At 38.6% G+C, this 17881-nt stretch overlaps 2 protein-coding genes across 9 annotated transcripts in view; both read right to left on the bottom strand.

Moving 5' to 3' along the window:
- Nucleotides 1–17667, bottom strand: part of LOC126094858 (uncharacterized) — a 119948-nt gene extending 102281 nt beyond the window's left edge. For both annotated transcript variants that reach the window (XM_049909485.1, XM_049909487.1), the window contains exon 1: nucleotides 17429–17667. In XM_049909485.1, coding sequence (XP_049765442.1) covers nucleotides 17429–17642 — 214 coding nt within the window. In that variant the 5' untranslated portion in view covers nucleotides 17643–17667. The remainder of the gene's footprint in view (nucleotides 1–17428) is intronic.
- LOC126094854 (uncharacterized) overlaps nucleotides 1–17881 on the bottom strand; it is a 472827-nt gene that overhangs the window by 419947 nt on the left and 34999 nt on the right. The gene's annotated exons all lie outside the window — the stretch shown is intronic.

Raw genomic sequence — 17881 nt, 5'->3', positions numbered from 1 at the left:
ATAAGGATGATGAAAAATTTCTGTGAATGCAGTTGAGAACGTGAAAGCGAACCGGCAAAACTCTTAAGAGACAGCGGGAGCAGCCAGACTAGTTGTAAACTGGCGGGTTTCCCAGCAGGACACGCTGTCAGCCAGGCCACTTTGGGAGCGCGGCCGACAACAAAAGAAGGTACGCGGCAAACACTTTCCCTTGTACCTGGAGCTAATGGGCGGCCGCCCGGGCGACCCTTCCTCGAGGCGATGACCTGAGATGGGCGAGCGGCCCACCGCGCGGAAATCCATCTGTTGGCAACACACCACACGTACGCGACCGTGACAAGACGGCCACGGTGAAACAACACAAGGGGCGTGGAGCCTTTTGACAGGTACTGCCCAGAGAAACTTGCAGACGTCAACGACGCCTATCGATATTTCCTGATGGATGCCTACTGTCAAGCCACAGTAAATCATGGTTCGATGTTCTCTGGTCACTAAGGGTGGCACAAAAGAAGAGCCATTAAGTGTCATCCTTGCCCAGGAATATCAAACCGGCGAGCCAATTGAGGATAACCCAAGAATGTAACAACACAAAGGGCGTGGAGCCTTTTGACACATACTGTCCAGAGTAACTGGCAGACTTCAATGACGCCTATCAACATCTCCTGACGGATGCCCACTGTCAAGCGACAGTAAATCATGGTTCGATGTTCTCTGGTCGCTAAGGGTGGCACAAAACAAGAGCCATTAAGTGTCATCCTTGCCCAGGAATATCAACCTGGCGTGTCAAACGAGGATACCGCACGAATTTGACAACACAAACATGGAACCAAATCGAGATGACGTGACACGGGAGAAACTTCATGAGAGGGCAGAGATGGCGGGATCGCACGCAACAGATGGACAAAAAAAAATCCCTACTGACAGCTGCGGCGACGAACCCCCCCTCTTTCCCCTATATTGTGCCTCGGAACAGTGGAAGTACTGAGTGTGTCAGTGAACAGTGATTATACGGTTCTTAGTCCAGTGCATATACGTGTGTTTCTGTCAGAGAAACTCTGACTCGTGTGTTTTGCAGGAGTTCGATTTATTGGTGTTTATTAGACTGACTCTTGTATTTTGCAGGTGTTCTATTTATCTTTTTTAGACTTTGACTCTTGTATTTTGCAGGTGTTTTATTTATAGGTGTTTTGTTTTGTTTTAGATGTTGACTATTGTACTGTTTTATTTATCAATGTTTGTTTTTGTGTGATGTATTAGATTTGTGATATTTTGTTTCGTAAATTCATTGCTGTGGCATTGCTTCGTTTATCAGTCAGATAGCTTTTTATTCTCATTGAACTGTGATCGATTAGCATTTGCATGGGGCATATTTACTGTGAGGAACCCCTTAAGGGTAACAATCACATAATTATTGTAGTTTCAGTATAATGACACAGTGCTCATTGTTTGCTAGCTAATTGAAATTTAGTAGAGTGATTAAATGAGTGCCACATAGTTATTTTAATTCTACAAATTATTAGTTTTATACGATATAGAATTTTTTTGCAATAACCACTTTGTAAAACATGTTTTTTCTCTTATCATTTTGTTGCTTTTGCAGATTGTGCATTGTTATGTTCTGCTTTTTAATACCGATGTTATTTGATGTTCTTTTTTTAATTGCTGTGGCACCTTTGCTATTTTCATAAATTTTGCTTGTTAATAAACAGTCATAAATTTTCCTGTGATCAGTTGGCTCTTGCAATGAGCAAATTCTGGTGAACTCCATAAGGGTAACAACCAGAAATTGTTTTCATATTAATGACACAGGAACCATTGTTTTTACTTGCTGACCGAATTAGGTCTACACTACCTTTTAAATAGCTGTCACAGATTGTGTTCTTTTTTTTCTGTTTGAAATTGGTAGATTCTAAAGATGTGTCGAAATTATTGTGTTTTAGCAAGTAGCTGGTGTCCTTTTGCCTTTTTCTTTTACACCTTTGGTTTAAGTAGGGTGTGAGAAGCCTGCTTGGGAATGTCCTAGCATGGCCAGAAAATTCCCTGCACAGTCTTTTCCCGGAGCGTTGGGGTTATGAAAGGTCTCTGTTGGATTCATTTCATGTTTAATTTCTTAAATCTGTTGCCATTTATGGAATAAATTCCTCTTCTAAATGTACTGTGGCGTTTCTGACTATCTGGGAGGAGACTGAGCAGTGGAACGTGTTACTTTTACACATAAACAAGAACGATCAGTCACACTACTACACTTTAAAGCACAGTTTATATGTAATTCTTATATGTAATTCATGTCACACAGTCTCATACGGAACCTACATCCGCTTTCTTTTATATACTGTATATGATAAGATACTGTCATCCCCCTTCCCTTTTGTGTGAGAGGATGAATGAGCATATGTATTTCTAGTTGCATGCTTGAGGGTAGCAGACAAGGCTGTCTGCTAGAGAACAGTAGGACCAACGTCGGAACAGGTAGCTACGCTTCCTAAAAGCAAAGAGGTTTCTATCCTTAGTATGGTCCTGTCCGTCCGTTGTCATGTTGGGATAGGAAGCTGCCCCTTTGGCCACTTCCGTTGGTCTTTGTGAGCCACCCTCAGGAAGCACGCTCGGCAGTAGGGCAGTGGCAGTGTGGCCGTGGCGAGCATCTGAAGTGGTAAGATCTCCGGCTAAACGCATGTCTGTTAAGTCCGTAGGACAATGGATTTCTTAAGTTCAGCCTAACTGAAAATTTAATCACCTTTATTTCGGGTTTAGGTCTAAAATATCCGATGTTATCTTAAATTGCAGCGCAGTATAATTCTCGTGTGAAGTTCAGATTATTTTCTGGTAGTTGCTTTGTCACTACTTTGTGAGTAAAGTGGAACTACGTGTTGATCAGTAACTCTAACTAAGATCAATCTTAAATGCGAATGCTTGTGTGATTATAACATCTCGTCTTGACTATATTTTCAATATAGCAAATTTTCTTTATGTTCAGCCCACGTGGGGTGTACTTTGCGAGACCACTACCACGTGCTTATATAACTGTTTGACCCATCAGGTTAATAGTAAGACGTTAGTAACCAGTTCAAGGTTTTTCTTTTGTCAATTGCTTTTGGATCTAATTTATTTTAATTATCAAAATTATTGTGGAGTTGTACGCTTTGTGTAAACCAAGTTGACCACGTGAAGCATGTGGTGTAATCATCAAAGTAGCACTCAGCTATTCTTTTTGCGAAGATTTCACAAAGAGTTAATATGAATTTAGTATACCAGTGTGTGGTAATTACATGACGGACAGGATTGTGGTATGAACGTAATTTCTTTGGGTAAAAACTGAATCTGTTGGTTGTGGTTAATTTCTTCTTGCTTATGTTTCAATGTTCTTCGTGTGTTATTTTATGAATGCAGTGTTGTATGCAGTCTCCCAATCTTGGCTCCACATTTTATGTGTCCGTAAGATTACAATCTCACATTTTTTCAATCGTAAATAAGGCACCAGCTCAGTTATAACTCACGTATAATATGCTGAAATTTCAATGAACAATCTTAAAATAAATTTCCAAAAATAAACTGATTTCTTTCTTTTTATTTAAATTCTCCTTTATATATATATATATATATATATATATATATATATATATATATATATATATATATATATATTACCGGTTTTGTATGACTATTAAAAGATTATCATTAATGTTAGTCTGCTTGGTAAACCTAGACTAAATATCTGATGAAACAGTTGCCCAGTAATCCACAGTTAACGTCCGCAGACAGATCACGGCTTTTAACCAGCTTTTATTGTCTATTAGCACCGATCTCAGCATACAAAATTAAAGTTACAACATTACAAGAGTTAATGTCATATATGTCGTCGCGCCTCTGACCTGATGTTATGCTCATAAATTAGTTCGAGGTGTTCACACTATTTTAGGAGTACGTTACTTCGGATCAGTTGTTGCAAAGCTCTTATATATAGTGTACATAACACTAGGAAGATTACAATTATTTTACAGAAATTTGCTGCCTAACCTGCATATGCTTTTGTTCTCAGTTTTATTTAATTATCGTCTTCATTGGTGGAAATATGACTGTATGTAATCTCTCTAAAACATCTTGTAAATATTTGTGCTGTTATTGTAGGAGCACGTAATTTCTGAACAGTTCATACAAAGATGTTATATATCACATTTACCACAGTATTCTAATAAAATAGAGTGTAAGGATAATTTTACATTCTATGCTTTTGTAACGCCTCTTATATATAGTGTACATAACACTAGGAAGATTACAATTATTTTACAGAAATTTGCTGCCTAACCTGCATATGCTTTTGTTCTCAGTTTTATTTAATTATCGTCTTCATTGGTGGAAATATGACTGTATGTAATCTCTCTAAAACATCTTGTAAATATTTGTGCTGTTATTGTAGGAGCACGTAATTTCTGAACAGTTCATACAAAGATGTTATATATCACATTTACCACAGTATTCTAATAAAATAGAGTGTAAGGATAATTTTACATTCTATGCTTTTGTAACGCCTCTTATATATAGTGTACATAACACTAGGAAGATTACAATTATTTTACAGAAATTTGCTGCCTAACCTGCATATGCTTTTGTTCTCAGTTTTATTTAATTATCGTCTTCATTGGTGGAAATATGACTGTATGTAATCTCTCTAAAACATCTTGTAAATATTTGTGCTGTTATTGTAGGAGCACGTAATTTCTGAACAGTTCATACAAAGATGTTATATATCACATTTACCACAGTATTCTAATAAAATAGAGTGTAAGGATAATTTTACATTCTATGCTTTTGTAACGCCTCTTATATATAGTGTACATAACACTAGGAAGATTACAATTATTTTACAGAAATTTGCTGCCTAACCTGCATATGCTTTTGTTCTCAGTTTTATTTAATTATCGTCTTCATTGGTGGAAATATGACTGTATGTAATCTCTCTAAAACATCTTGTAAATATTTGTGCTGTTATTGTAGGAGCACGTAATTTCTGAACAGTTCATACAAAGATGTTATATATCACATTTACCACAGTATTCTAATAAAATAGAGTGTAAGGATAATTTTACATTCTATGCTTTTGTAACGCCTCGCCGTAGAACTGGTAGAAAGTTCTCTAGGAATTTCCCGTTTCGCTGATATTTTTACTTATTATATCTCTGTCTGACTGATCTTTTAGATGTATGTAGATTTCAGTTTCTTCAATTACCTTGTTGACTTTTTCTTTCTGTAACTTATGTAATATTTGAAGTGACCCATCTATGTTATGTATTTTGTGATTGGTGTGTTTTAAGTGTGCAGCAAATGTGGATTGGTTATTGTCGCTTATTATCATGTGTTCTTTAAATCGTGTACTAACTTTTCTTCCTGTTTGTCCAATATAAAACTTTGGTCATTCTTCACAGTTAATTTTGTAGATTCGCTTCTGATTTACGTGCTACGTGTCTCAACAATCGGTTTAGATTTTTAGTGGTTCTGTAACTTGTGTATAATTTTGAATCCTTGAAACATCGAGTAATTTTGTCGGAAATAATTCCTAGATACGAACATACAAGAACTTTATTTTCTGTGGTTCGTTTTAGTTATTTCATCTATGGACTGGAATGTGTCTGGTTGGTTTTCTTTTTGAATGACGTGTCTACCATCCCTTTAGGATTGCTTATACATTTCGAAAAAGCTCTATTTCTTTCTCAGTATTTTCTCTTTTCAATGATAAGTTGTTTAGTCTATGTTACACAGAATGAAAATATAGGAGCTTGTGTGATCTCGGTGGCATGACTGGTTGTGGATAATTACGTATGTTGTCGTTGGTTTACGAGAAATATCTAATACGTGTTCAGCTTTTGGGATTGAAATTTTTAAATCCAGAAAGTTTATGATGTGATTTTAGTTTCTTGCGATAAAATAACACACGTAAAGTTAAAAACTAATAGAAGGTTTTTATTAAACTGAAAGGCGTAACAGAACAACTGAACAAAAACGCCTGTTTTACTGTTTGATGGTACAGCACTTAATGCAAGTCACACAGAGAATCATTAAATTGCAATCTTAACACCCCTCCTCAGTTTAATGATTTTACATTTAACGCTATCAAAAATTAAAATAAACTCAACAAGCTCCTCAAAGCAATGAATTTAGCAGCTGGTAAGCCTTTGTTAAAAATATCTGCAGTGTGGTATTACGAACGTACATGCTCGGCCGTGATGATCCTGCGGTGGTCTAGTTGACAAACAAAATTATATTTAACATTGACGTGTCTCAACCGTTCGATGTTCCCATGTTTTCAGTAACAGGACTGATTATCCTCAAATATACGAATTGGTAGCTGGAGTGGAATTTGAATATCGTCCAGCAAATATTTCACCCAGAGTAACTCAGCTGAAGCTGTCGCCAGAGCTACGTATTCTGCCTCTGTGGAAAAGAAGCAGCACTAGTCTGTTTCTTTGTTGCCCAACAGTCGGTGTTTTCAAAACATTTTAATAGATAACCAGAGATAAATCTTGCGTCTTCTTTTCTATTCCAGTTTGCATCAGCATAATTAGAACTTCTTGATTCCCCTTCCGATAATCTTATTGACGGTTCCTTTCATGTATCTCATAACTCTTTTTAAGCTTTTACATAGTTGTTCCGATGGATTGTTTTGGTATCTGCTCAAGAAGTTGACCACAGCACACAAATCGGGTCTTGTTGCTGTCATTGCGTACATGTAACATCCAATCAACTCTCTACAAGGGCTTATCGATCATTTTTCCTTCCTTGGTTTCCAGTTTAACATCCACAGGCGCCTTGATCGGATTAGTATTGATGTTGAATTGTTGTAGCAAATTCTTCAAATATGGTGCTTGGCTCCGATACATTTCTCCGTTGTTCATAGAAATCTCGATTACCAACTATGATTGTGGTTCTCCCAGTTCCTTTATTTTGAACTTCTGCTTTAACTCAAATTTCACTCTGCCCATTTCCTTTCCTTTATTTCCTGCCATCAAATGTCATCAACATAGAGCAAAATATAAAGTACAACGTCCTTTAAAATCATATAGTAAAGACATTTATCTGCTTCTGACTGAGTGAATCGTATAGACATAAGAAGGATATGAATAGAGTGTTTTCATGCTAGTGGTGCTTGCTTTAAGCCATATAAAGATTTATGTAACCTGAAAACCAAACCAGTTGTGTCTTTCAGTTCTTCTGGAATACACACTCCTCCAGGAATATGCGTGTATATTTCCTCCTTGAGTAATCCATGAAGAAAAGCGTTGGCGGCATCAAATTGTTCCAGATCCAGTCCAAATTTGGATTACAATGACTAGCATTATTCTAACAGTTGCAAGTCGAGCCACTGGTGCATAAGTTTCGTGGATGTCAAATCCCCTTTTCTGTTATCATACTTTGTCCACAAGTCTAGTCTTGTGTCTTATGATATTTCCATCCTTGTACTTTTTTAATCTGAACACCCACTTACTGCCAATAGTCTTCCATCTAGGTGGTAATTTAACAAAGATCCAAGTCTTTCTTTTCCTGTATAGAGTCAGGTTCATCCTGTACAGCTTTATACCAGTATTCCTTACATTCACGATTTGCAGTTTCTTTGTAACTTTTCGGTACATCATCCACAAATGAATCAGCATTGAGAGCAAAGAACAACATAGTATTTCAGATATTTGGGAGGGTTCCTCTTTCTGGTAGAGCATCGAATACTTTTATGATAAATTTTCAGCTTCCTCTTCGTCACTGGTCAGTTCTGGTATGGGAATTCTTTCATGACCCCCATCACTTGGTTTGACATCGTCTTCGATGATGTCTTCTTCATTATCATCCTTCTCGGCTGATTCCTGTACAGATTCTGGGATCCAGTCCTCAGCTGCTTTGATTTCAAAGTCAAATCTTCCTTCTTAGAAAACGATGTTACTTCCTGTGACTATTTTACCTTCCTCTGGATACCAAAGCCTAGCCATTAGGACAGTAACCAGTGAAATAGCATTTTAAGAATTTGCCTTCAAATTTCCCTGCTCCCAATTCCTTTGGTACCAGTAGATAAGCAATACGTCCGAACACTCTTGGCTTGCTCAAGTTAGGCTTTTCGTTACACCATAAAGCTGCAGGCACCTTTCCTTCCATAGCCGCGGTAGGACTTCTATTAAGTTAGCGAGTTACCTCTGACTTCGATTTCTGTGTATAGGACATTGTGAAATGTGTAAAGTCGTCGACGATTGTGAGTATATAATTCATTCCGTCGAACGATTCTGGTGCAATTGGCCCACACAGATCACTTTAGATCAACTGAAGAGGTCTGGTGGCACGTTTCCTATTGTGATTGTATGGCAGCAGTGATTGTTTTCCTTCGACACATTTTGGACATTGTTCCGTGGGGATTGTTGAAGTGTTCAGTTCCAGACCATCAACTTGTGACTGCAGGCGTTTAATGATATCATAACTCAAATTCCCTAATCTGCTATGCCATTGTTTCGTATTAGTTGCAGTTGAGGCAGCTGACAAGGCTTTTCGTTGCAGAAAATATAAAGCATATAACTGAGATTCATTCCTATTTGCAATGGCAACAGTTTCTTTTCGTTTTTTAATTAAAACTTGTGCCTTTGCAAACATGATACTAAAACCATTCATTTCCAGTTTTCTAGCTGACAGCAAATTATAATTAAGATCAGGCACAGATAAAACAAATATTATCGTTATCTGAATTTCCTTTCCTGTTACGGCACTAGTGACTTTAATTTCTCCTTTTACTTTAGCCTCAGGAAAAATGCCTGACTTAGCCACTCTGACTTTAATTGGCTGTTCCAGTTTCCTTAAATTAGTGATAGGTATCATACTGTTAATCAGATGTTCCGTTGATCCAGAGTGCAAGAACCAATTTATGTTGTTCGTTGGCTGATCTTCATTTGATGCTGCAAAACAAAACCCATCTTCCTCTTTGGCGTTAGCTACGGCCATAGAGTTGCTGATTCCTGAGTTCTTATTTGATACCATAACTCTACAATTAGCCCTTTTGGGTCCAGGCTTCCCATAACGGTGACGCAAGGTTGAAAGAAGTTCCTTGTTGACGTCTTGTTTTACTGGTGTCTGACGAACCCTTTTTTAGAAGCCATTGAGCCTGAAAAGCTGTAGGAGGCGGTGTATCATCATTTTTGTTTTTTCCGACGACTCCTTTCCGCTTCGATATTTCATCTAGTAACCTATGTTTCACGAAGTTCAGCGTCAAGTCTTTCATTGAGAGCGTTTCGATTGCAGTGACCACTACGCTGTATTCCGCAGACATCGTTAAAGGCAAATGGCACACTATGTCCGTTTCTTTGACAGTAGCTCAAATCTAACGTAAATCACGAATCAGTTTATGAAACGTCAGAAAGTGGTTAGCTGGCAAATCATTTGTAGCGTTAAATTTCATAGTTAACAATTGTTTTCTCAACAGAAGCTGACCAGCAATTCCTTTTCTCTCGAACGTATTGCACAGACAGGTCCATAAATCAAAAGAAGTTACCTTATCTTTTGTGTATTCCAAGTGACCGTCGGCAATGTCTTGAACAAGATGTGACTTAAATTTATGATCTTGTTTAGCTATTTCAGCTAGTCGTGTTTCCTTTGCGGCACGCTGCGTGTTCTCCTCTCCATCGACAAATTCCACCTTTGTTAGATAATACGCTTGCACAAATGGTAATAGTTCCAGTTCCTCAAGGAGAATTTCCATCCTGAAGTTACAGTTGTCGAAATTCGATCCGTCGAATAAAGTATTACGATATTCTTCCGCTTCAGTTGCCATTTCGGCTTAACTTCCCTGAGAGAAGACTTGGGGCCGGGTATTTATCGCAGATGCTATTGATTTAAAACAAACCTGGGCCCATAACCTGATGTAATTTTAGTTTCTAAGGATAAAATAACACACGTAAAGTTAAAAATTATTAAACTGAAATACGTAACAGAACAACTGACCAAAACGCCTGTTTACTGTTTTATGGTACAGCACTTAACGCAAGTCACACAGAGAATCATTAAAATTCCAACCTTAACAGTTTATGCTCTTATTTTGTTCTTTCCATAGTTAAATTAATTTTTTGATGAAAACTGTTGAATTGTGAATACTAGTTTGTTATGCCTTCGAACAGGATCAAGATGTCATCGACGTATCTATAGTAATAAACGATTTGTTTGTTTGTTTGAGTGAAGTTGCTGAAAAATTTTTCTTCTAGAGCGTGAACGAAAATATCAGCTAATGTACCTGCTAGACAAGAGCTCATTGTTACACCATCTTTTTGGAGATAAATTTTGCTCTGATACGAGAAAAAAATGTGGTAAGTTATTTATTGTAGAAGTTCTATTATTTCACAAATTTCTCCTTGAGTGATTGTGTTATATTTGAGAAAGTTGTTTTTAATGATTTCTATAGGTTCTGTTACTGGCATGTTTGTGTACATGTTAGATATACCTAGTGATAAGAATATTCCATTTTCTGGTATTTTTATATTTTTAATTTTACTAACAATATCGTAATAGCTTTCTTGTATATGTAATATTGCTTAAGAAGTATGCTGAGCTATTTACTGACAGCATGTGCTGGGCTATTAACAATGTTAACAACTGGATGAATCGGGATTTTTTCTTTATGTCTCTTGGGCTGGGCACACAATGACGGTGTTGTTGGATTATGCTGGAGTCTTTTATATCTTTTTATGTGAATATGAAGTTGCATCTCTTTAGAGCTTTCTTTAGTTGTGCATTAATTTTGTTGGCTGGATCTCGGTCGATAATTTTGAAGGTCGAAAAATTCTAGTACTTTCCTGTTGTAATGTTCCTCTGACATTGTCATCAATGAATTACCTTTATCTGATTTTATACTAATTGCATTATTTTCTTGAAGCATAATTTATCTGAGTTAAAATACTACTGTCCTTCCCGTTTGTGTTGGTACTACTTTCTCGTTTTATTTGTGTTTGTATTATTTTTGCATTTTTACAAGTAGTATGGTTCTGCTCATGAGGTGGAAACTAGATCATATCAAGCGCTACTTTAGTTTTTGCAATAATATTTTAGATCATACTGTTTCCAAGTCGTGGTTGTATATTAAATTTCAGGCCTTTGTTTAGAACGTTCATTTCTGTTGGAGTGAATCTAACGTTGGTCAGATTTTCAACGTTCTGGAAGACGCTACAATACACCACGAAACGCTAGTTCTTCATATTTAGTTGAATATCCGTTTCCTTACAACAAGAAATGCATAGTCTGAGAATTAGCTGATTTGACGGACACATTTCTAGAAGAAAAGTTGTAGAGCACACTGTTTTCAAAAATTTGAAGAAAGTTTCGAAAACATAGCTGGGTAGCATATTGCCACTTATGAGTTTGATGGAAATTGAATGCTTAATGACCGCCAAGTTCTTACTTTCTGTTCAAGTTTTTATAATACTCAGCCTTGCAGTTTCACTTGTTTATCAGTACAGACATTATCTGTATTTCGTTGTTCCTCTGAGAGATTCATGTGCTTTCTGGTGGGACTTTTGCTGAACACTGCTATGTTTGGCTATGGAGGAGGCATCAATCGTCAACAGGACATTGTTTGGCTACGTTCTTCAGTGAAAGACGGCGGAATGTTTGAATTTTTTCTCATGACAGATGACAGTCTTGAGGATGGCGTAGAACTAACAGAAAGATGGAGATAGGGATACAAACGATCACTGAGTGTTCAAGGCGAAAAAGATTGGTAAACATGTTATTTTGGTGAGCTGCAATGGTGTTACTGATGAAAAGTGAAGGAACTCTTATTAGAAGGATCATTATGCTAGAAAGGTACAGAGTGATATGAGTCTCACATTTATCGAGCGTCAGTTCAGACGTTTTCTCTTAAAATAAACAGTAATTTCTGTGAGAAAGCCGCATTACAAGTAAAACGGAATGAAAAAAAAGAACCGATTTTATGTTGGTCATGACATAATGAAGATATTTTGAAAATCTGTAAAGGAAATAATGACAAAACAAAATAATGACTGGGGTACTCTGGTAAAAAGTGGAGTGGGGAGCATCGATGATGGTCTTATTGTTGAAGGTGGATACCACGGTAGTTGTGCGCAAAGGATTTTCAGATTTGATGTTGTAATAATATTCATAGTAAGACTGGACGATCAAATGTGATGACGTATCTGTCTGGGTTAATTTCGTTGCTTATCATTTGGAAGCAAATGGAGATGAATGACAGTTCGCTCTCTAAGACGTTCTGGAGAATTACAATGGATGTTTCCCAAAAACCGAGACGAAGCAAAAATGGCTGTTCTCAAATTTCTATGAAGATTTCTTATTCATTTGAAAATCTATATATGAAAAGCATGTCAGCTTTCGAAACAGAAGTTATTCCTTCTCTTATCCGGCCTATGATAAGAGGTTATAAGGACAGGCCGAAACCAGGAAAGCATCTACGTTGATGAAACTCTTACCACAATCCGGGAGGACAACAGACCACAAGTTTATGAAGTGGAGAACTACCTCCCCTCATACATTTTCTTGTACAAGGTCGCAAATGATGACAAGAGTCTATGAATGACTTATTACAATAAAAATTTGTCCGAAAATGAAAGGACGTAGTTCAGATCTAAAGATGGCCCTCAACTTTCGTTCAAATTCTGTTATTTCAGCGGCAAGACCGAAATCCATCGTTAGTTATCTATAAGGGTGCTACGCCTCTGAAACAGACTATGTTGCAACTTGAATTCCATCAACTTAATTTGTAACAGAGAATACTCACACACTCGTACAGAATAAGGCCTGGAACAATACATTAACATGAGTTACACTGAACGATGATCACACACATAATCATTCGGAGGCGCATTAACATAAGAGGTCCAATTCCACGTTAACTCCTATGTGGCCTTATGACGATAAGTACACCAGGAACAAAGAAAACAACGCTTAACTCCAGTCAGGTGTAAAGTAGCCGCCCCTTCCAGGATTACAAGACAGAGTGTTATTGCCTCTGATTCGTGTAGTGGGTCTTTGAGACTAGGTTGGGAACTTGCCGATCATTACTCTTCCCGGATTTCGACGCTATCAATCCTTAAGCTAGACGGCAAGGCTTGCCTCCGACCTACTGAAAGACTCTCGGCTTCTCGAGGTCTGTACCACACATCAGGAGTCAACTAAAGGCAACAACTAGTCAGCCCCGGGCCCTCCAGCTAGCTGACTGTACCAGGGCCTGCCAAACGACACACCTTAACCAAAGGCCCTAGCTGCAGACGTATGATCGGATTGATATCGGCAACTTAAGCTGTTGGTGGCGACTGTGGGATGCCATGCAGCCAATATTAAAGCCGCGCTGGCCCTTGTGGCCGTGCGGTTCTAGGCGCTTAAGTCGGGAACTGCGCTGCTGACACGTCTCAGGTTCGAATCCTGCCTAGGGGATGGATGTGTGAGATGTCCTTAGGTTTGTTAGGTTTAAGTAGTTCTGAGTCTAGGGGACTGATGACCTCAGATGTAAAGTCCCATAGTGGTCAGAGCCATTGGAACCATTAAAGCCGCCACAGCTCACACACACTGAATGGTGATAGACAAAGGGTGTCAGCGTGGACTTTCATCTGGCGATTAGTGCGTATTGCGAAGATTGACTTTCTCAAAATTTGTAAACGGTGCTTCTACCTCACATAAAATTTTTCATTGTTATGCCACTTGAACCGCCACATTCGTTTCTGTTCTTCCTTTTTTCAGTGTTAAACAGTGTAATTCGTCTTGAGTGATTAATGATATTTAATCAAATAGACGATAATACGTTTCCATCGCGTGAGAAACTCGTTTAATTTTTAAATATATGTATATCTTAGACAAATGTAGTCACTTTTTAACGATGGGTAATTTTTTATTTCTATGATTTAAAAAATCTCGGTCAGTGTTGTTTGTTTCACTTGTTTCTCCTTATTTGTAACTTTTCTTGCGGATGCTGCATATAAGTTTTTTTAAATAATAAAGAAGTTTTCAATAGGAAGATCATGGTTCCTCTTTATTTCAGTGCCATAGTAGGCTCACTGAATATTGAATGCTTACTACTTTTTTTAGCCCATCCTATGAGCCAGTCGCTGAATTTTATGACGAGAAATGGTCGACTTGGTCGTGGTTTTCTCAGCCGCCACTGTGGACATATCATTGAAATAACTATTACGTACGTATAAATTTTCAGATGTTTCAGATGGATCCCCTCTGCAAAGGAATTCTTCGCGATACAAAGTTCTCTGCGTGCTGTATTTGACTCGACGAAAGCACAAGTGATTTCTAAGACGGTATATAAGTAGGTATGTGTAACGAGTGTGTGGAACTTGACCAAATGAAAGCGCATATTCGCATATGAATGGAATTAGATGAGAGCCAGCCTAGGACGTTGAGATATTATGTCTCCGGCTACAGCTCAGAGCTGATTATACTCCCTTTCAAGTTGAGCACCCCACATTACGATGCACGAGTCAGCCACAATTCCATCTCTAGACAGAGCAGCGTTCCGCACTTCCCACTTGAATCTCATCTTCAGATACGCATCATGTGGTTACAGAGATGATCGAAAACGTTTTTTCGTTAAAAGTATGTTACAAATATAGCCAAAGTGACAAGTTCTCAACTGTTTTTACTTATCTTTGAATCACGAGAAACTATCTGCCATTCCATCATTTACCTTTCCGCAAAAAATCGGTACCGAACGAGACTGTCTGTTTCTAAGCCGTTCTGAGAACGCCGAAATTTTTGGCTGCTGTATGTCTCAAGCTGTAAGAATTATACGAACACCTCTAACTTGTTTATGTTCATAGCTTTTGGAGCAGGCCGGCCGGAGTGGCCTTGCGGTTCTGGGCGCTGCAGTCTGGAGCCGAGCGACCGCTACGGTCGCAGGTTCGACTCCTGCCTCGGGCATGGATGTGTGTGATGTCCATAGGTTAGTTAGGTTTAATTAGTTCTAAGTTCTAGGCGACTGATGACCTCAGAAGTTTAGTCGCATAGTGCTCAGAACCATTTGAACCATTTTTTTGGAGCAGCGAGAATCGCTTTATTAGGCTGCCTCAAGTGCTCATTATGTATTAATTCCGTGTACTTGCAAATATTCTTCCACTATACATAGGCCCTATAAGACGTCCGATACATATTTACGTTGTTTTTATTTAGTTTCACAGTAGTCCTCATTATTATTATGGCTATTCTAATGATATCGTCAGAGGTACTATCAGCACTTCCTGACTCTTGGCTCTTTTAAATCATACGGAATTTACCTATCAATTATAAAAATTATGATTTCAAATTGAAGTTTTCCTTTCATCTCTTAACGGAATGAACGAGAGCTCTTCTGCAAGAATATCTGCTGCTTTGAAAAATAGTACTTATGGGCACTTAGATCTCAATGGGACATACAGAGGCCATAGAAAAAACCTGCACAGAACACATTTACAGTAAGCACATAATTCCATTAAAAACTTCACAATTTTGATAACATTGTCTCTCGTAGTCGTCATATGCCTGTATGTCTGCTTACACGTGTAAGACATTGGGTAACAAAACCATTTTTTTTAGTTACGTCGGTGCTTTATTTTTGCTTTGTGAGTACATGATACAGGACAGTATGAGCAGCTCTAGACTGCGTCTCCATGGTGTGGCGCCCCCTCAGCAGCGGCGACTACGCTCTGCGGGCGGCTCTGCGGGCGGCGCCTGACCTGGCGTGGGGCCTGACTGCAGCTCTGCCCGCAGCGTGTCGGCTGCCTGCCCTCGCATGCTTGGCGTGGCCAGCCCGGGCGTGAGCACCTGCTCAACAGGAAACAACACACGTGATGTTACAGTGACACCTGGTTACCTTCTTTCTTACCAGAAAATTTCAGAAGCTGTAATACCAACACCTGTTACTGCTGCTGCAACGACTAAGCTCGCTTATAGGCAAAAAGAAGCATGTGACACATAGATGACTGGTTTACGTTCACTGGAATAATTGGTACCTTATACTTCAGGAACGCTGATCTAGCCTACAATTGCTAGTCGTGGTATATTTAGTTCCAAATAATGTGGTATACGGCCAATCCGTGTTTTACACTATGGTGACCTGATACATGTATTTACAAAGTTGTAGACACAGAAATACAATATTCAAAATATCATTGACCTTTTCGCACGTGTAAAATGTTTAAAAAAATGTTATGCAAATGTCTGTGGTGACACTTTTAAAAGTAGTTTTAGCGTTTTCCTCAGTTCAGTACAACCGTCATTTACAGTAGATCGTAATCACCTCAGTCACTGCATGATGTACTGTTTTGTACAGGCCACTAACATGCACACATATTGTGTGACTAAATGACTACTGAAGAAAGATTCACTGTGCGTGGCCCAAATCAGGACACCTTCTATCTAATTAGACAGTGATTGGAGCCATTATAGTTATGATACTGTGCCCGACATACAGAACTACCTTCTTCTTCTTAAGCATTGTCGCGCTTGTAAGTTCTTGCTAATAATGTTTCATTTACTTTTGTCACATTACTTTCATTAGACATCTGAATATGTCACACCAAAAATAAGACATAATTACGGACTACAGCTCAAAAACTGCTGTTACTGTGTAGTGTCAATGACATTATTCCTCAGACTTAGTGACACTAAGGTTTATTACAGAGAAACTGTCATCTTGTATCATTTTGGTGTAACAACGTCGACACTGTACCGAAACTCTGTTAATTATTATATTCCTTAACAAGTAACTGGTATGGTAACTGTACCCTGTTGTATAACAAAATGGTAAATATGAAAAATAATAAAGTATATCTATGTAAAAGGGAACGTCAGTTAGGTAATGAGCTACATTTTCAGCGTGTTAGTGTATATTTCACCACCGCACAATGCTTTCGTGCGTGAGAGTTTGTTAATAATGTCTTAAAATTCTATGATTCTTTCATGCTGCAGAAGGAAAAGTCTGTCACATTTATTTTATTAGTGTTTGTTTATGTAACATGGTAGAAAGTTATTTATTTGTTAATACCATTACCTATTCAATGACTAATTGTATTGAAAGTGCAGTTTAGTACCAATTTTAATAGGTGACTGATACTGATATGTTTTTTGTCTAAATATGTTATACTGATAAGCTACACGGAGATTAAATGTCATCATGGTTCAGCAGATAGACCCTCAGAGTGTTCCAAATGTGAACCTGACAGGTCTAACAGGGGGTCCATATTTGGCAAGTAAAACAATTATTATCAGACATAATATTGGAGGGAATTGTGATTGAATGTAGCAACATATTTAGCCTATTAGGAAACGTGATAATGATGTAATAGCAATATCACCAAAATTGGACGACATGAATGCTGCACTTGAGCTGCCTGCAGACACAGTGTCAGAGCGCCTGCCTCAGGGAGCCACTAGCGAACCCACAGCAGTTAGAGCCGTGCACAGCCTGCTCGCCTTTGCTGGTATTTACCTTTGAGTGCCCGCCTGCTCTCTGCATTTGGACCCTCCTCAGGATCGATGACGTAGTCATCGTCGTCTGCTATGCTGTCGCCGTCGTCGTCATCAGCGTCTCTGTTTTCTCCTACTTCTTCCACCACTTCGTCGCCATCGTCTGCAGCAGCGAGCGGCGTGCAGTACGCCACGAGCAACACACCAGAGATCAGCAGGACGAGGCCTCCCTTCATGGCTGCAATGGTTTCTACACTGGCTGCCTCGCTACAAGTGTCACTACGGAGCTCACCGGCCTCCTCTTATACTGCAGTGGGGCACTTATCACCCGACTCGTAGAAGGCAAGCGCAGCTACACAGCGCTTACGTCAAAGCTCTACTGTGGTCATATCTTAAAGGCAGAATTATCTTGCTGGACATGCTATGAAACCTTGAGGCTCAAGGTACTAAAAGACGAAAAACATAACAGTAAGCA

This window comes from Schistocerca cancellata, chromosome 8 (assembly GCF_023864275.1).
Source record: "Schistocerca cancellata isolate TAMUIC-IGC-003103 chromosome 8, iqSchCanc2.1, whole genome shotgun sequence".
Taxonomy (NCBI): domain Eukaryota; kingdom Metazoa; phylum Arthropoda; class Insecta; order Orthoptera; family Acrididae; genus Schistocerca; species Schistocerca cancellata.
This window is presented reverse-complemented; position numbering and strand designations above follow the sequence as displayed.